Source organism: Ciconia boyciana, chromosome 3, assembly GCF_034638445.1.
Source record: "Ciconia boyciana chromosome 3, ASM3463844v1, whole genome shotgun sequence".
Lineage (NCBI taxonomy): Eukaryota > Metazoa > Chordata > Aves > Ciconiiformes > Ciconiidae > Ciconia > Ciconia boyciana.
Genome location: NC_132936.1, coordinates 75948205 through 75968135, shown reverse-complemented (window position 1 = coordinate 75968135; position 19931 = coordinate 75948205). Strand labels below are relative to the sequence as shown.

At 45.6% G+C, this 19931-nt stretch overlaps 1 protein-coding gene across 1 annotated transcript in view; it reads right to left on the bottom strand.

Moving 5' to 3' along the window:
* Window positions 1-15336: 15336 nt before the first annotated feature.
* Window positions 15337-19931, bottom strand: part of FNDC1 (fibronectin type III domain containing 1) — a 78559-nt gene continuing 73964 nt past the window's right edge. The window contains exons 18-20 of the mRNA XM_072856195.1: window positions 19753-19914; window positions 18593-18715; window positions 15337-17112 (exon numbers count right to left, since the gene is read on the bottom strand). Of these exons, the coding sequence (XP_072712296.1) occupies window positions 16997-17112; window positions 18593-18715; window positions 19753-19914 (401 nt within the window). The 3' untranslated portion in view covers window positions 15337-16996. The remainder of the gene's footprint in view (window positions 17113-18592; window positions 18716-19752; window positions 19915-19931) is intronic.

Sequence of the window (19931 nt, the reverse complement as noted above, 5' to 3'; positions counted from 1 at the left end):
AGTGATTTTGTGTGAGTTGCAATAATTAAACAGCACACTCTAAGGCTAAGGGCTAGCTAAATGCTTCTCTCTTTCCAACCTCTCTTCCAAATTAAGTCAGTATCTCCCATGTGCTTGTTGCCTCGTTGTCCAGGAATGGATTCTTATCCCTGACAAGAGTTCAAAATATTCATCTTGAATGACCCAAAACCTTTTCCTGGATCCATGAAGACATAACTCCTGGGCTTAAGTGAGAAATTTCTTGAATGCAAAACAAATATTTCTTTATCTGATCCTCCAAATGCCCATGAGTCAATAAATCTATAGAAGTTGCTCATGCACATAAGTGTTTGCAGAACTGGGTCCCCAAAAAGGATCTTTTTAGCAATGATCAGCAAAATCCCTGATGGTTAGGGGTCCAGTGCAGAGATCTGGATGCTTATTATACTTATGTAAACCTTCTGGATCGGCAACACTTGGCTGCAAATACAAGGACTAAGACAGCGGAAAGAATTGTAGCTCTTCTACTATTAGTCAGACCCCCGAAGAGCAGAGAGCATCATGAAGAAAAAACACTGGAAATGAAATTAACCAAACTTTGCTGAAATGGCAGTAAAAGCTTGTTGCAGATGGAAAGAGTATGATACGTTACCAGAAATGGCTAGCCTTTCCAGGTCCATTCCAGGCAACCCTTCAGTGGATTTGTAACTTGAATCTTCTTGTTTTCTGAAATGCAATGTGTCACCACTCCAGGGCCCTGATCACAGTAATGCCACTGTCAGTGTCCTGCTGGCTGGTGGCATCTGTCCTCCCAGGCCTCCAGGATGCTGACCTCGAGCCGGTGCAGATTTCACAGGCATGAAAGTGCATATGAAATCTTACACATGACCGTAAGTGCAAAGTATATGAAGAAGGAATCACAGATCTACACAGGCAGCTCAGCTTGATGAAGGTATACAAACATTTTCCTTTGGCTCTCACTGACTTTGTAAAGCCAGCATGTCACCACATCTCTGAATTTCCATACCAGTTTCACGTTTTGCAATAGTGGGTACAGCTCCAGGATGCCCAGGGACTCTGTACACTCATGCATCTGGGGACATGACCCACTCGCAAGGGAGCATGGGGGCCCCACAGGGCAGTGCTTTCGAGGAAACCTAGAGGGGTGGTCCAGGTCCCTTAAGCCCCAGCAAACTCATGGCTGGTGTTGTGTGCATTAGTCATATGGCTGTAGGAAAACGGATGAGCAGTTAAATATTCAGGCTGAGAGCACCGGGGACTTTGGTCTGGTGCTAGGTGGGAGGGGGTGCCTGCCCAGCAAGGTCTTAGTGTATGGCTGGGAATGGGATTTAGCTGTGGGGATCAGATAAATAGCAGTTTCCTCCACTTTCATCCCTTGAATTTTTAGTAGTTTGCAGTTTAAAAATTCATTGGTTTCTATGGTTCAATGTATTTTAGTTATTTTTTAAACTGATTTCTGCATCCCTCTGTTGCTCTCTTCCTCAGCTCATGATGGGAGACAAAGCTCAAGTACTGAGGCTGAAAGCTATATTTAGTCTGGTCCAAATTCTGCTCTCAGGTCCACTGGGATAAAATTAGCGACTAATTTAAGTGTGAGCAAAGTCTGGACTGTTCTCTCTGCCCTTTCTCTCCAAAGGCAGCAGAGAAGGCCAGCAGCTCCGTGGGCTGCATGAGCAGGAGCACAGCCAGCAGATCGAGGGAAGTAACTGCTCCTTCTACTCAGCACTCAATAGACAATATCCAGAATACTGTGTCCATTTTTGGGTACCCCAGTACTAGGAAGACATCAGTAAACTGGAGAAATTTCAGTGAAGGGCCACCACTATGGTCAAGGCTGAAGCACTTGCCTTGTGAGGAGAGGCTGAGGGAGCTGGGCCTGCTCAGCCTGGAGAAGAGACGGTTTCGGTGAGACCTGACAGCAGCCTCTGGCACCTACGGGGAGGGCATCCTCCATCGAGGATGGAGCCAGGTTCTTCACAGTGGGGCATGGTGGGAGGATGAGAGACAATGGGTGTAAGCCGAAATAGAAGACATTCAGTTTGGATATAAGGAGAAGCTTTTTCACCCTGAGGACAGTCTGGGAAGTGAAGAGGTTGCCCAGAGATGCTTTGCAGTCCAAAGCAGGTTGAGGACAGAGTGGATTCCGTCAATGGACCGACAGACTGACGGGCTGACAGACAGGCATATTGCTAAAGGCTTGGACACAGGTGGAGTCCTTCACATCTGTGCAGCGCCTGCACCCTGAGGCAATGCCCATCTCGGGTACAGCAGCAAACCTTTATTAGGTTTTGTTATTACTATTGTTATTAGCCCCCCCCGCTTCTGTTATTACTGGTTTTTGGGGGGAGTCATTCTGAATTAGGCTGGATAATTAATTAATTATTATGAAAAGCCAGCTACTTCCACTGTTCCTCTAATGAGCTGGATAAATAAGCAAACACTGTCCAGCTCTGTGTCTACACCAATTTCATGTCAGTGCAACTTCACTTAAGCTTCAGTGGAAGGGGAAAGGAAGGTATCAGGAGCCATTTACATCTGATCATGTGCCCATAGTTGACATATGGCACATACATACATCACATACATCACTGGTTTTGTTGCTCGTTTTGCAGATATTTCTCATCTGGTGCTTGCAGGATACATGCCTTCTCCCCCCATGGGAACAAAGTTTTCTGACACAGAGCTGAGTGCAGAGTAACACAAGCTTTGGGCCAGCAGATAGTTACAGAGTAAATAAAAAGTTTCCTTCTGTTCACAAAAGTTTTTTTTTTCCCTATTAATTTAATATAATTACATATCAGAAAATACTTTATAGACTAAGCTTTTAAAATTAGCCCGGTCTATAAGACGCTGGGAAGCAGGGATAATATTGATTACTAGGGGAACAACGAGAGCAGAGTCTTCTGGTCTAATTTGTGAAGGAGGGCATGGGTGACCAGGTTGGCCAGGGAACAGCTACGACCTGTGATGTCATTCTTATGGTCCCCAGCCATCTGACTTCCCTCCATGCTCATGTTATTACGTTAGGGGATATCGTTAAGGGACCTGGCCTGCCAAAGTATTTAGGCCTATTCGGCTCTCAGCAAGGAAAATGTTCCTCACCCTTGCTCTGAAGGAAACATCACATTTCAAAAGTTTTCGGATAGCTCAGCATTTCCCTGTCAGAAGATGCTGAACTCAGACTATGTCTTTGGTAACCAGTGGATTCACAGTCAGACTTAACAGAGATGGGGGAGCTGGGGTCTGCTGGTGGTTGCTGTGCTCCATGAAGCTCTAAAGGGCTTGTTATAGTACCCTGAAGTGCCAAGCAGGGTATTTAATGTGGGTCTATGTTTCAATAGCATTCTAGTTTCTGCATTGCATTTGTAAAGTGGAAAATATGCTACAGTTGTAGAAACTGCTTGCTTCAGAAAACTCACCTGTGGTTTCCAGGAGACAAGGGAGACCTGGACCTGGAATAGGATGTCTCAGTCATGAAGGGAAGTGATGGGGCTTAAAAAGCACGGTGTTAGAGCTGCCCCGTACCAGTCTGTGTTGTACTGGGAGTACAGAGCAGACACAACTCATCCTGGCCAGCCACAGTCTGGATGCAACGTGTAGGTACCTGCCTGGGAAATATTCTGGCTCTGTTAGGTCTTGAGGCTTTCCACTCTTGGCCCTTTCTTCTACTTCATATGTTTGGGAAGACTTTAAAATGTGGGTGAGGGAGCAGTGCTCTGGCAGTGGTGTTAGTAGGATCTGTGTGTTTTGGAATGCCTTCTCAGCACAGGCCAAACAGTGAAACCGCTGAAACCCCAAACCAAGCTGATGACTTTTCATTTCTTGAGGGATTTCTGTCCCTGTCCCCAACATCCTGGAAATGGCAGGGCTTAGGAATGTAACATTTTTTTTCAGTTAAAGATTTCCAGGGACTTTTGCAGTGTTCTGTAGAAAAAAATTGTTCTGACACTTCAGTGCTTTGAAAGCTTTATTGGTGGTGGGGGGAGAGCAAATACTGGCATAACAATAATGTGTGGATTACAAAAAGGGTAAATATAAATTGGGTTAAGTATTTTTTTCTTATCTCCAGCTCACTGTACTTTTGTCTTGTTTCCAGCTCAGCAGAACTTTTAGCCAGCTCAGATGTTTCCTCAGAGACTCATAAAAGCTCTACAGCCCAGAGCAAGCCCCATAAAATAAGTAAAACCTCCCAGTGTGAAGTTCTGCCTCCCTCCCACTCAGCAATTAACTCTTCTTTCTCCCACTTACGTACAAGTCGGCTTCCCACACACTGAATGCCAAGTTTTCTGTTAGTCTTCTTTCACACCAATCTCAAGAGAAGAGGAAGGGACTTTTAACCATCCTGTCCTTGGGCTCTGCTGAGTCCTTCTCATCTCCAGGTCTCTCCTGGGACAGCTGCAGTCTGCTATGGGTCTGTCTCAATTTTCTTGGCCATCGAAGGACACTCAAATCTACTTGCTTTCAACCATTTCTCATATGGGAACGTGTCTTACTCATACCTATACGCCTTTATATCTCTTACTACCACCTTAGAAAGACTTAGAAAGAAACTACCGACTTAGAAAGAAACAAACACTCTGGCTCCTGAAAGCAAAGTTCCGGTGAAGGTCTTGGCGTTTGGCAGCTCTTTTACTTTGCACGAGAAGCACAGAGAGGTTACAGTAAAACAAAGCCCCATGGTCTCAGGTAACTCCCACATCTCCCTGTGACACAACCCCGGCACTGTCCTAGCTCACATCCCTCCTTCTCTGTTGATGGCAGACCTGCAAAAGGTCTCTTTGAACACCCACATTAGCCTTCTTAATTTGTTTTTGGCCCCTTTTATTTTCTGGAGGATGAGAAATCACTTCTACTCTCCATTTCCTTCTCCTGCAACTCTAGGTTATACTTACTTACTGTCTGAGCCTGTTTGCTCAGAAACTCTGTAAGCACAGTGCAGTTTGTTTTAAAGACCATTTGCAAGAGCAAAATATCAAATGTTGGTAACCGTGCCAACATTTATTATATGGAGTTCCTCCTGTAGCTGGTTCATGCTAAGTATTCATCATATGGCACTGTAAAAAGCATGTGACTAATTGACTGACTGTTTTCAGAAACAGCAAAGTCTCTTCTATAGCTGGCTTCCAGCCCCTCTACAGCTGGCTAGCTCCTGCTAGTTTCACAAGGACAAACTGGATAAGCAATACATATGTCTGAATGTGGCCTATTTAAGTTCTATATAAAAAGCTGAAAGCTCTGGAAGACAAGTCTAAGCAAGCAAGACATGTTCAGATGTGGATGCACCATTCCTTGAGACACTTTCTGGAGTTCAAGGGCAGGTTAAGCTGTCCATGTCGACACAGCCAACAACTGGAGCATCCACACAGCAAAGGAGTCAAATGTAAACCTGGCACTGCTCTGTTGGCTTCTCTGTGGTTATTCCAGATATTAAGATCCCCATTTCCCACCTAAGTGGAAGAATTTCAATTCACCTGGGGTTTGACTGTCTCTGTCGAGCCATGTCTGTGTGTTCTGGCATGTATTATTTCCCATTAGATCTATTCAGATCTTGGAGGAGAACCCCTTCCCAGTTCAACATCGTAAAACACAAAGCAACATAGCAGTAGCCAAATAAACATTTCTCATAAAATAGGGAAACACAGCAATAATACACATGTAAAGAAAGCCACATTTGCTGTGCAACTAGAACAGACTCCTAGAATCAGTTAGAAATGGGGGAAATGGCAAACAAACCCTTACACAGCACTGTTCACTCTTTCTAAAATACTAAGTTTTCTACAGTCACTTCCAACCCTGAAAGGAATGAGCCTCACAGGTGAGGCACAACAGAGACATCTCTGCTGGCACACCACGTGGATATATTGTCATGGCTGCTCTGCCCTCCTGGCAGCACACGGAGGCAGAAACTGCAACGTGAGCCCAAACACAAGCATTTAGTTTATTGCATCTGTAAACAGTTAGTTGTCCAATTTTATATACCAATTCAAATTCAAGACCACTAAATCTTCTCCTGACGCTGACAACTGATGTGAAACTGTAATGCGTCCCCAACCCAATACTGAGGCAACCAACTACTGCTAATTAATGCCATTTTTTATAGGAAACCTCAGCTTTCGGAAGACAGATTTTGCATGTTCAAGAAGTGAAAAGGTTTTCTACTGCAGTCTAGGGAAGGACGTGGGGATTAATCAGCTGGTCTGGAGCCTCCAGCTCCAGCCTGTTTCCCTGCAGTTGTTAGCAGCTGGCTAACCCACACCCTGGGTATCCAAATGACAGAGGAACCTGTGATTCTGGCTGTTAGTTGAGGCCCTGAAAAAGGCCTACAGACCTCTGTGTGTGAACAGCGTGGATCCTGTACCAAAGTGGCTTTTCACAAAGTTTTTCAGGCTCAGTGACAACAACAGAAACAAAAGGTGGTGGAAAAGGCACAAGATTGAAAACAAGGCCCCATACTGAGGAGCTTTCCCTATAACTGGGCTTCCTAAACAATGCACAAATTTCCAAGGAGCAGTGAAACTTGGAGAAACCCATGGCCAGATTTTGACCCATGCTAAGAGATCCACAACGTATCTGAGTCCAGCCCTGTGAAGTATCAGGAGTCAGTGGGGATTCCAGAAGGTCCCTTTTATACTTCTGTAACTGCATAAAGCAACTTTAAGACAAGGATAATATTTATCAGGGGATTCTCTTATACAGGAAAACCCTCAGAGATGGCTCCATTGACACTCTTGCAAAATGTCCTTTCCTGTTATTTCTTGGCTTTGGCAGGGTGAGATCCAAGAGGACCAAAGCAGCCTTTGTTTGGTGTACTGCTGTTGAATTAAATACCAGGTGTTGAACATAAGAAGACCTCAGGTTTAGTTGCATGCCAAAGGCATATATTATCATCGTAAAGGGATGAAAGAGGGAGACGTGGCAAAGTCAGCAAAAACCCAGAGGACAACTGGCTGTCATACTGATTCTTGCCTTTTTTTCTGTTTGTAAAACAAATGTGTTGTGTTTGATGTGGCTGACAGCAGCCGATAGGTATAGAAAAATGAACGCATGCCGTGCAGAAGCACACTCCCCTCCACAATAATGGAGTCAACAAATAAAGCCTTGAATGGAGGGAGGCAAATTAGGCAATCTTGTTTGTTTTACACAACAGCTATAAAAATCACAGTATTCTGCAGAGATTAACCCACATTACAGTATTTTTACCTCCCAACTGATACATTACACAATTATTTCAAGAAAATGTTTTCCACAAGCCTGAAGCTCTTCTTTGGAGCTGTGACCCCTCAGGTGCACAGAATGTTTGTATAAATGAAAATTTGGATGATAGGAATGGAAAACTGCAATTAGGCACCAGGATGATAGGAACGCCCCTCAGCATGGAGAAACTAGACACTTGCCTTCAGCAGCTTGCTTTTGCTGATGACAGAGCACAGATCCCTGAACCAAACATGCTTGCATAGGCAGACCGTGGTTCAAGCCCTCCCTTTTTGCAAAAGAAGCCGAGGCCTGGGAATCTCAGAAGTTTGAAGGATCACAAGAAGTGCATCACATTTTGATCCCTCAGCTGAACTGACCCCAAGCTGTTTGGGGTCACTGGCAATAGCAAGGGCCATTGTGGAACCTCTTGAGAGTGCTGTGGCAGGTGGACCAGTGAAAGATTTCCAAATGTTTTCAGAATTTTCCAAGTTCTTGCAACTTGCACATGGCTTTCACATGCACTAAGTCACTCTCCACTATTGGCACTCAGTGAATCTTTCCCTTGTCTAAGGAGGATATTTTTCCTCCCACTGCTGGGATTCTAAAGCAGGTCCAATAACCTTGCAACGTCTGCAGAATTGCATTGTGGTGGGTCTTCAGCATGACAGCAACCTCATGCCCTCACTCTGTCCTGGGACACAAACTCAGTCTTGGGCGAAATGCATAAGCATTGTAACTCTTCTAATATATACGTAATCCACTTGTTAGAAACATTAGCATATCACTAAGACTCACTAAGAATTTGCTATATAGTACCGTGTGTTGTACATCCACTCTATACTTCAGTGCCATACATTTTTCTCCTCAGATGCAATTCAGACCATCCTTATAAAGCTTTTTGTCTCTATATCTTATATGATGGCTTTTTGAAGCAATCCTGTTTTCAGTACAGGTTAATCAAATGCGATGTGATATATCAATTGATGTATACATTATTATAATATACTCCAGATATACACAAGAATTCAATAACTGTATGAATAAATGGCATTTCAGTACTCTGGGCAACACGTTTTTTCTGTTTATGAACCCTCAGACTTTTAAAGAAAAAGAGTCCAAGCAGATTTCCCAGCACACGTGATTCCAGAATAATTTTCAAAAGAAAATTTCAAAAGGAAGAAACCAAAGCAGATTTTTGTTTGGAAAAAAAGATCTTAAAGCATATTTCTAGCAGAAGAGCTGAAAATCCAGAAAAATAGTATAACTTAAAATGTAAAATGATAGCTGCAGCAGCAGTAAAGGCAACTGGGAAATGGCTGCTCAGTTATAAGAAGCTCCGACCTAACCTAGACCATTTCTGTGCAAAAAACAAGTGGGAAAGCTGGCGATTCCCAGCTTTCCTACCAGAGGAAGATTCTCCATGACTTTGAAAGTCCTGCTGTGTTTGTTGGAAAGATCAGTTTTGAGCCTGTGCAGACAGAGGACTACTAGAGTACCTGGCAGGAGACCTGGCGGGCTGCAGCATGACCATGGACGCTCTGTGCAGGAGCCCAGGCTGATGCAGTACGGCAGACAAGCTTATCAGTGTGCAGTTTTGAAAAGTAAACATTCAGAGCAGGAAAGTACCAAAAAATGAACTGCAGAGATAATAATAACCCATAGGGCTACTTGAAATTAATGGACGAGTCCTCGTTCTGGTTAGTTACTTCTCTGTTTTGTTTAGGTTATGCTGCCTAAAGCCGGTGTTGACAATATTATTCATTTTGTAGGTCTTGTTTTTTCTCACATTCAGGGAGAGGAAATGGTAACATATTCACAGCTTGGAACCCTTTTCTCTTTGTTCACTGCTGATTAGCAGCATAAACTAAACGTGACCTCAGCTGACTTGCATTTACATACTCTGCTGTTTGGGTAGAACACAGAAACACATAGTGTATCTGCTCTTCGCAGCCTCTGGACCTCTCTCATCTGTATGCTGGTGCCTTTAGGCAGCTCTGCCTGTACAGGTGACCATGTCACACGGGTTTTGGCTCTCACCCTGCCCTTTCCTGGGGGATGGGACTCCCAGTGTCTGCCGAAGGAGGTCTGGTGGGATGAGGGGTGCAGCTCTGCAGACGGCCTCTGCCTTTCTCAAGGCTGTCCCAACGAAAAAGCAGGGCAGCCAGGACCCTCTGAGGAGCCATCTGGAGCAGCCCCTTCCCTCCTCTCTGCAGCTGATCTATGAATACCAACCTTCCAAGGCTGGCCAAAATGATCCTCACCACTGTGTGATGGCATGTGTAGCCTGGGGGAAGGAGGTGACTCAGTAGTGCTTGAGTCCAGCCCGTGAGCTTGCCGCAAGCAAGAGTCGTGATGCCAGCACTGCTGCTCGGTAGGGACACCCATGGGCAGCATAAGAAGGGCTCATATAAGAGAAATTTTGCAGTCTGGGCCAGGCAGGACAGGGGCCAGCATGAAGACAGAGATGCTAGGCGAGCTGGAGGAGTTGAGAAGATTCAGTCTCAGGTCCTCTCCTCTCTTTTATTGCCTCCGTTTCATTCCCTCATGATGCTACTGACCATAGGGAGGGGGGAAATGCTGCTACTGGGTGTTTTGGGGCGACTTACAGAAAAGTGGCATTAACATCTGCTCTGTTTATGCAGGAGAGAAATGTGTGGGCATGGCAGGTTAAACGTGCTAGAAGACATCAAGTGGGACAAGACGGATCATGTTTACGGGTGCCAGCCGGGAACACCAACCTCTGAGTGCTCCATTGTGAAGCATTTTTGACATAACTTAGACCATATTTTCAGGACACAGTCAGTGCTTCACTCAGCTCCAAGAAAAAATCTCCAATCACAGAAGGGAGAAGGTCAATGAAGGGAAAAAATGGAGGTTAATGGTGGAGAATCAGCGAAACCTAACGGGGATTTTATTAGCAGTTTAAAAAAACACAGCCCATATTTTTCATGGATGAAGAGGACCTGCACCTCACAGAACAAAAACCCCCAGAAGGATGAAGTGTGGAAAGCAATTAGGTGGGCAGAAACACTATTGCAATTACATTCAAGAAGAGTTTGAAAGCCTCCTGGAAACAGTTTGTAACACTTTTACTCCTACTGCAAGATAAACTGGTTCTTGCTGCCCACAGTACTCCAGGGAAAATCATAGTGCCTGCAATTTTAGGAGAAGTATCTCCTGAGAAAGCACAGCAGGAGCACATTGTGTATTTGTACTTTGTCTGTTTCTGCTTATAACCTTCCAAAGCTTTAGACATAACAGACTGCAAGTTTTGCCTTGTGAGGAATGGGCTCTTCCTTAGAGATTCTCTCTAAGACCTGGGAGTGGACTTTGCTGCTCCTGAACCAAAACTCTGCTCTGATTAAAACAATTTTCCTGCTATGTGTGTGCAATGCTGAATATACATGCCATCTGCACTCCTGCCACTCATCCCCAGCTGTAGGGGCCTGCTGCAAGGCCTGGCCAAACAGCATCTCCTGCCATCTAGAGGCTTTTTGCATGAGCATGAGGGTATCTCCAAGGCTCCCGTTTGACCTGATCCCCAGATGCAGCTGTGAGCTTGCACAAGTCACATTTGGAAAGCATGTGCAGGAACTACTCACAGCAAGAAATGAAGGTCATAAATTCTTCATGGGACCCTACGAGACTATGCTCCTTCCCGCTCTTGCCCTCACAGCCTCCCTCACTGCCTCACAAATGGTCACGCTTTCCTCTGGGAGCCAGCTTGCAACTTCCATTTAGGGGAAAAAAAAAAAAGGCTTTTTTTTTTTAATGAAGGTGTTTATTCCAAAAAAGGCGATCCTTCCCCTTTATTCAGCGCTGGTGAGGCCACACCTGGAGTACTCTGTGTTCAGTTCTGGGCTCTCCAGTACAAGAGAGATAATGGAGAGTGTCCAACAAAGGGCCATGAATATGATGAAGGAACTGGAGCATCTCTGATATAAGGAAAGGCTAAGAGAGCTGGGACTTTTCAGCCTGGAGAAGAGAAGGCTCAGTGGAATCTTATCCCTGAGGCGGGGAGCAAAGAAGATGGAGCCAGGCTCTTCCCAGTGATGTCCAGTGACAGGACAGAAGTCAATTGGCACAAACTGAAATACAGGAAATCCCATTTAAACAAAAGAAAAATACTTTTTATTGTGTGATGGTGGTTAAACATTGGAACAAGTTGCTGAGAGAGACTGGAGTTTCCATCCTTGGAGATATTTAAAATGTGAGAGGACATGGTCCTGAGTAACCTGCTGTAGCTGACCCTGCTTTCAGCAGAGGGGACTGGACTAGATGATCCTCAGAAGTCCCTTCCCACCTCAGGCATTCTATGATCATTTTTGCCCAATAAATAAATCCATTGTGAAAACTTCCTGGAGTTTGCACTTTGCTTCTAGGAAATTTTGGTTATGGTTTTGTCTGGCTGCATGATGTAGTGGTTGATATTATTCATAGACTTGTACACTTCTTCAGGTCGGAGGGAACCTTTGGAAATCAGGTCCAACACACTGCTCAAAGCAAGGCCAACATCAAAGCTAGATCAGGTTACTCATGGCCCTCTCCAGGCCGGTTACGAGCCCCTTCAGGGATGGAGTTTCCCCCGCCTCTCTGGGCTGCTGTCCCTGTGCCTGATCACCCCCATGATAAAAATATTTTCCTCATACTTCATTGGAATTTCCCATGTTGCAGTTTGTGTTCATTGCCCTTCATCCTTTCACTGTGTGTGTCTCAGAAAAGTGTGGTTCCATCTTCTTCACAATCCCATTAGGCTGCTGAAGATCAATTCAATCCACCACCGCCAGCCAAGCCTTCCTGCCCCAAGGCTGAACAAACCCAGTGCTCAGCCTCTCCTTATATGTCCCGTGCACCAGCTCCCTAACCATTGTGCTCACCCTCTCCTTGATGCACGCCAGTCTGCCTTGCACTGGAGGGCCAGTGGTTCTCCACATGCAGGCTCACCTGTGCTGAAGGGAGAAGTACGTCACTGCGCCCACTGCCCGTGTCCTGGCTAACGCAGCTCAGTCTGTGGCTGACCTTCATTGCTACAAGTACGTGCTTCCTTGGCGTGTGCCATGCGGTGGTTCCCCCAGCAGTTCTGCTGCTGGTCAGGCTGTGTTTGGAGCTGGGTGACACAGCTGGCACTGAGGAGCAGCACAACTGGCACTGAGGAGCAATGGCAACTGTTAGCACCCGAGGGCCTGGCCCCCAGGCTGTTGCCATAGCCTTTGACACTTGACATCCCCGTGTTGACACCACGATTCTCGCACTCGGCTACGATTCTGGCGTTACTCTGCTCCCAGTGCTCATTCCCACCAGGGCCGTACTTTTCACCGACTGTGTGGTGCAGCTGGCACAGCGATGTGGCACAAGTCCTGCGGGAGTGCTTCCTGCTTTATGGGACACAGAAGCACGATGAGAAAGGCAGCAGCAGGACAAGGCATGGCTTTGTTTTCAAATGTTACCAGCTAAGGGCCCTCAGGCAGACTGGCAGCTCTCCAGGGGTGGGATTTTTTTAGGCATCCATGGATGCCAGCCTCGTCTCGGGCAGCAGAGCTGGGCTGCTGCAGCGTTTACCTCATTCTCTTCTGCCGGAGGAAGACAGCTCTTCACATGAATAACATCTATCTGCCTGGTGAGAAAAAAGGAGATGGGTTTTGGGGACAGAAAACCATACAGTCTCTTGTAGGGAGGAACCACAAGGAGCGTTTCACATTGTTCAGTGGGTTGGGTTACCTCCCGCAAAGGCCTTCAATTATCTTTCCAAGTGACACCCAATGCTTCCTTCATCACCAAAGAGCTCTTCTGTTCGCACCCTGGGTCCACACGCTGGGCTTTGGCCGCCCCCGAGAGCCCTTGGCATTTCTCACATGCTGGATGCTGGTCGCTGTTCCTGCTGCCTTTGAGGCAGAAATCCCAATTCTCACAAAAATATGGTACAGTGATCAGAGATTAGCATCTGGAACTGACCAGGGCCAGACAATGCTTCAAGCAACTGCTTCGCCTGTCTTTTCCTCCCCACCCCTTCCCCGTTGTGTTTTTGTCCCTTTCTTTTCCAGCTCTATACAATTCCCCACCGGGCAGGGCCCTGGTGTCTCTCTGCCCTGGAGAGACTTGGACCAGAGGCACAAGCTGTGTGAATTTTCTCTCTGTGGGGATCCTCCCTCTTCTCCATCCCGTTCCCTCAAGGATCGCCCAGACAAGAAGACAGGGTTGGTGCAACACCCCTCGGAGCCTCTGAAGGGACACGGCATTCTCCGAGCTGGTGCCGAGGGCTTGGAGACCAGATACAGATGTGGCTTTGCCAGCGAGTGGGGCATGGGAGGAGAGCTGACGGAGGGAAGGACCCGTCCCTCGCCCATTAGCACCACCTGCAGCCGCACGATGTCCCCTGACACGCAGCACAGTCACAAAGCTGTACGGCTGTTTCGATGGGGACAGGGTTTACCTCCGAGCAGGCACACTGCTTCTCCGACAGTGGCACAGCAGTGTGTCGCAGGGACAGTGGGAAGGGGGGAAGGAAAGGGGAGGGTGGCCCCGTGGTCAGGGCACTGCCAGGGCCTTGGAGAGAGGATCTGGATGGGAAGTGGCTTTCCTGACCCACATGGCTTTAGTTGCCTCTTCAATCCCACCACATTTTAGATAAACAAAGAGCAGTGTGCAAAAACAGTATCATCTCTTCGAGAAACTACCCACTATCACAATAATGTGTTACCCTGTGCATGGGGCAAAGGATGCAAATGTGTAAATGGGATCACCTCATACAGCGCAGAGGACTTATCCAGACCCCAAAGTGAAGGGAACAGACTGCATACCACTGCATCTCATGTGTCTCCCTGTTGCGTCCTACGGCTGACTCTGCCTCAGCTGGTTTAGCCTCACGAGGAGATTGAGACTGGAGGGGAACAGTGCGCAATGCCCTCCACCCCTGCCCCCAGCACCCCCAAGTTCCTCCCCAGCTGAGACTGCAGAAAAAATTATGGCCTCAGCTCCTCACCCATGATGACATCCCTGAATGGGACTGTCCCACCCCAAGGGTATTTCCAGCAGGGAATGAAGGAACCATGTCTCTGCAGATGGACAAATCAAAACCCACCTGTGGTCTCTGCAGGTGAAAATGCAGGATGCATTGGCTGTGGGGAGGGAACATCGTCTTTAAACACTAGGCCAAACCATGACTGGTGAAACCAGGCCCTGCTCTTTAGAGTCAGTGGCACAAGTCCCACTCACACGTGCTGAAGACTGGGCTCTCGGCCAAGTCATGACTTCGATTCAATAAAAGAAGAAAATACATTTTATTATTGGATGCCTTCTCTAGAATCATAAAAAGTCACTGAATAATTTAGGTTGGAATGGATCTCTGGAGTGCTCACATGCAATCTGTTGTCCACAAGGACCCCCAAGTCCTCTTCTGCAAAGCTGCTTTCTAGACAGTCACCCCAGCCTGTATTGCTGCAACAGGCTGTTCCATCCCACGTGCGGGACTTCTCACTTCCCTTTGCTGAACTGCATTGGGGTCCTGACAGCTCATGTCTCCAGCCCGTCAAAGTCCCTCTGATCAGCAGCTCTGCCCTCCAGCACATCAACCACTCCCCAGCCCCAGTTTAGTACCAGCCGCAAGCTTTCACTCCATCCATGCACTCCATCCCGTCGCCCAGGTGATTAGACAGTATTGGCCCCAGTACTGGCCCCTGCGGGTGGCACTTGCAACCAGCTGTCATTTGGACTGCACTATTTTTGATCACAACACTTGGAGTCTCATGTCTCAGCTAATTTTACATCCACCTTAAAGTCCAACTATCCAAGCCATATCCCGTTAGTCTGTCTACAAGCACACTGTGGGAGACCATGCCAAGCGCCTTACGAAAGCCAAAGTCAATGACATCCACTTTTCTCCCCTTGTGCACAGAGCCAGTCATCTCAACAAAGAATATGATCAGGCTGGTGCGGCATGATTTGTCCTCGGTAACACCGCGCTAGCTGCTAACCACCTTTGTAAGGGAACAACACACTCATATGCTTCCAGTCCCTTAGAAAAAGTTGACATCTACTCCTCTCCCAAGGAAGACTTTTTGAAAGCTAACAACTTGTCACTTTGTCAGATTACTTGACACAGATGACCAGAAAGGATGAAATAGAAATAGAACCATGTATCATAGGTTTATTAGGGAAAAATGTTATACTTCAAGACCATATATTTGGCACCGTACTGAAACAAAAGTATGTGAGAGCAATTAAAATGTTAAAACCCAAATAGCCATGAAAAATAAAATGCTCTTTTAAGCACTTTAGTTCCTTTTTTTTGTCCCCATACAATTTACAATAACAACAGGAAGCAACCAAAAAGGTGTTAGACCTACACTACATGTAAGCTGGAATGAGAGTGAGAGAGGGACCAGAGACCAGATCCATCCCCCAGGTATGCTGCTACTCTCCCAGGCTGTCAGAATGGTGGAGTCTTATTAACATGAGCAAAGGCTGTTGAGGTGTTACCATGAAATGGTAAGACCATGAAAGTTACTGAGTAAACCATTAATGCTAGATTGCCCAGAAGGACTACTAAAATCCTACATTATTGCAAGCTTCCAAATGCCTGCCAGAAGAATAATCATTATACCTTTCATCCATGTCAGCTTTTGCTTTCTGATCTGAATGGAAGAGATTTTGGTAGTATTTTAAATGAACTGTATCCCAGTTTGTCCCCAGGATGGATCAAAGTCAAAGGAGTTTCCTGCTAGTTGACTCTTGTATTGGTGGCTTGGGCTTCTCTTTGGAGAGCAAATAAGTTAAAAGCGGTTTCTAATTTGCAAGTTACTCATCCCATGCCTCCACACAGTGAAGTGAAAGATACTGACAAGGAATAAATAACATACCAAATAAGATGAGAATGGATTGAAGAAAAGTTGCACTAAAACTTTTAAATAGTAAAGGATAGAAAGTTTAACTCATGCTGATAAACTGCTGAATATGTGATTTTTCTGGACTATACAGTGCCACTCTAACATGGATAGAAGGGTAGATTCCCATTGAACGTCAAGTCCAAAGGCTGCCAACAGGTCTTTGATCAATAATTCAAATGTTAGATCAACAGTACTCACAAGAAGAATACAGCTCTTTCCTTGGTTAATATATTGTGCATAGCAATATCTCAAAGAACTAACAGCACCTTTTACATAAAAATTCCAAACATATTTATCTAGTGAACAAGAAAAACTCAGCATCTCTAAGCAGTACTTCTGCAGATGTACAGTACTGTATTTATATAGATACAGATATATATCTTGAAGTGAATTTACACTGTGACCTGGTGATTAGTCCAGCAGTGGGCAAACCCACAGAGTAAGTCTTCAGGAGAATATATTGCCTTTGGTGGGCGGCCAGTTACGTGGCATGATTGCATAGGGGAGCCCCAGCCGTCAGCAAAGGACAGTTTAGCATCCCATTAAGCAAGCACAGCATGCTTAGGTCGTTCCTGCAAGATATAAGAAACTTCCAAATTTTCATGGCTAATAGTTCTAGTTTTCACAGGTCACGCACATTGCAACCACCTCTCCGTGCCTTAAAGACCCAGAGGAGGAAGGTAGGACACCAAACTTATATCCTGTCCCTGCTTCCAAGCAGAAATCAAGCAGCACCACAGATTTAGGCTGGTAAAGTGGGGACCATGTTTGGCTTCACGGAGGTTTCTTGAGCAGCTAGTCTTCACTGGTTTGTCTCATTTATCTTTTTTTTTTTTTTAATTTTCTGAATCAGTTGCTCACAGTCCTCTGGTAGAAATCATTTGAAAAGCATGGTCTGCCTAAGACAGGAAAGCGGACTGCTACCATTTCCCTGGGATGGGCACGCCGCACTCATACCAGCCCACATAGTAGTAGGGTGTTGTGTGTCCAATGTGTCCAAATGATACAGGCTCCTGGCGGTACTGGCGGTAATACCCTGTCGGGAGGAAAACACCCGTTTGCATTTCAAAACAAAGACATGGTAATTTAACAAAAGTAACAGACACAGCAAGAGTCAATCCCACAGCCCAAATGAAAACTTAGAAGCTGTCTGGTAGGGAGTTTTGTCAAAAGGGTATTTGCTAGCCCTGGTATTTGGCCTAGATCTTTCTTGAATTGTTTAACTTTGGTCCTTTATATTTCTTGTAGTTTTGATTGGTTTTACTGTTCAAAATCTCTTGAACTATTGTGTAATGTTGTGGTCTGCCAAAATGCTTCTGCATTTCACTCCAAAAGGTGGCTATATTTCAGCCGTGTTTATGAAGTTTGCAAGTCAGTTTAAATATACGAAGGACTCGGGGGCAAAAAATACCATGAAATCGGATTATCTCATAGGGCTCAAGAGACTATCAACAAACATCAGCTTTTCACAAAACAAAAAGGTATCATTTCATGCACTAAATATGGAGTTAAGCCCTTTCTCCCCCTTTTTCTTCATCTGCAGAAAGAATGTGACTGCTTAAAGCATTAGGAGAGGTGCAGCATTCTTCTCCGCATAGCTCGTGCACTGGAACATCTGAAACAGTCATGTCTTATGCCAATAATACAATTTCTGTGTGCTCTCTATCTCTGTCTCCTAGATCTAGTAATACACATCTGGATTAATCATCCCTCTTCTGAACTGAGAAATGCAGTACTTCCCAGTGATATATAAATATCAGCGACCATTTCAGTTTCTTCCTGGTAACGCCACCATGAAAAGAATACCAACAAACAACGTAACATGGAAACTATTAAAGCCAACTGAATAATTTAAATCAATTGACTTATTGTAAAGATTGGCTGACTTTCATCATTGGGTTCGTTTTGTGGAGCAAACCATCACCCTCTTGGCTATGGGAGCTGAGCAGTTTACTCAGAGGAACTCCTTCAAGGTGAGAATTTTCACTCGGAGGGAGGTATCTACCAGGCCAGAATAAAAGTCCCACAGTCTGATCTTAAGTCACTAGACATACTTCTATGTTTTGCATTGAACGAACTGGTCAAAAATAATTTGCGAAAGCCATATTTGCAAAGATGGAGCTGGTCCTTTGTGGCATGTGGAAGAGTTTGCACCTCTATTCAGTACAGCATGTCTTCTAATTGGGAGAAAGGTTTCATAGACATACACAATATTTTTTTTCTGTTTTTGCATTTTTTCCTGTAAATTATTCGCATCATATGCCCCTCTCTTTCTTTCTTTCTCTCTCTCTCTCTCTCTCTCTCAACACCCACAAGTCCTTCTAGGACTTTCATAACCTGTTCAGCTAGGCCTGAGTACAAGACCATCTCATCACCTAATGCATCAGCAGGACTCCTCAGAGAACTGCCAGCAGCCATGGACAAAGAGCCCTGCTCTGTGCCCCACTCCCTATCCCTTAAACCTACAGATGGGATGACAGGCACCTGCCCAGCACCCCACTCCCACGTTGCCGTACCTCGGATGGTGGGCAGGGCTTCAACATATGACTGAGGTCCCGTTCTTCCATCCAGGTGTGAATCCACAAACTGGCAGTGGTCCTCTCCCCTTCCCCAGCTATCCCCAATGCTGTAGAAGGTGTCTGAAGGGTGATACAAACAGATTATTTGACTCAGCATTATTTTGTTTGGGATGCTCTTTACCACCAGGAAAACAGATGTGGGAGAAAGCAGGAGAAGTACTGCAGCGACAAACACAGTATTCCCAGTGAACAGACAGGGGCTGAAAAGAGGGAGAACGCTACCTTCACAGTATGGAAGGAGAAATTATGAAAAAGAGAAATGGGTTATAGCTCAGTAAGGAATATTCCCCATTTTGCAAGTCCATGGACACTGCACCACAGGTAACAGGTGAAGGGAATTTCAACCGAACCAGTCATTTCAAGATGTCATGAGAAAGTAAAAAACGCTCCATTTGTCAATACCATCAGTTTGACTGCAGTCTCAGATGAAAACTAAAAACTGTGGAGCTAGCAGATGAGGTGGGTCCTGCCGCACTGATTGTTTCTTATTGCATATTCAAACACTGCCTTTAAACTATACAAATGCATTGCAATAAAAATAACACATCAGCATAATCTGAAAAGCCGTTGAGATAATCCCAGTACCCCAGATCAACAATATGGAAAGTTTTCTTCATTATCTCTCAGCAAATACACCTGTGTAAGAGCTACTGTTAACCCTTAGGGGTACTGCTCAGCCAGTCACTGTAATACCAGTCTTTCCTCCACCGCTCCCCACTTTGATCTGCCCTGGGGCTCTCTAGGGCGCACTGCTCTGTCTGACTGCGTGCAGCTGGGGCTCACCCGCCCAGGGAGACGTGTGGGGAGCAGAACTTTGTTTTCACAGTACAAAGCACATTGCTTTCTCAGGATACAAAAACACACAGGCTTTTCAAGGGAAACTTCTTCCTGTCCTCTGTCTAAGGAGCTCTGCTTGAAAGCTAATGCCGGGGCGTGAGCGTAACACAAAAGCAGGGCAGCTCGGCTATCACATCAGACCTTCTTGAGAGAAGGACTCCCAGACAGCCGTCACACAATTCTTTCACAGACAAGGTGAAGAAAGCGAGAAGATGGAGATGACAAGTAATCATACATCAGGAAATTAATCTTGTGCCTACCTTTCAGGTCATCGCTGAGGTAAATCTTGTACCTTAAGGAGTTGCAAAGAACCACTCCTACAAACTTGCGGTACCAAGTTCGTTTCACATACTGCTTGCCGCTGCAGTCTGAATAGGTGGGGTCGTATTTAAAAGTGAATGGGATCCAGATAGGCTCACCACCTTGGAGGAAAAAAAAT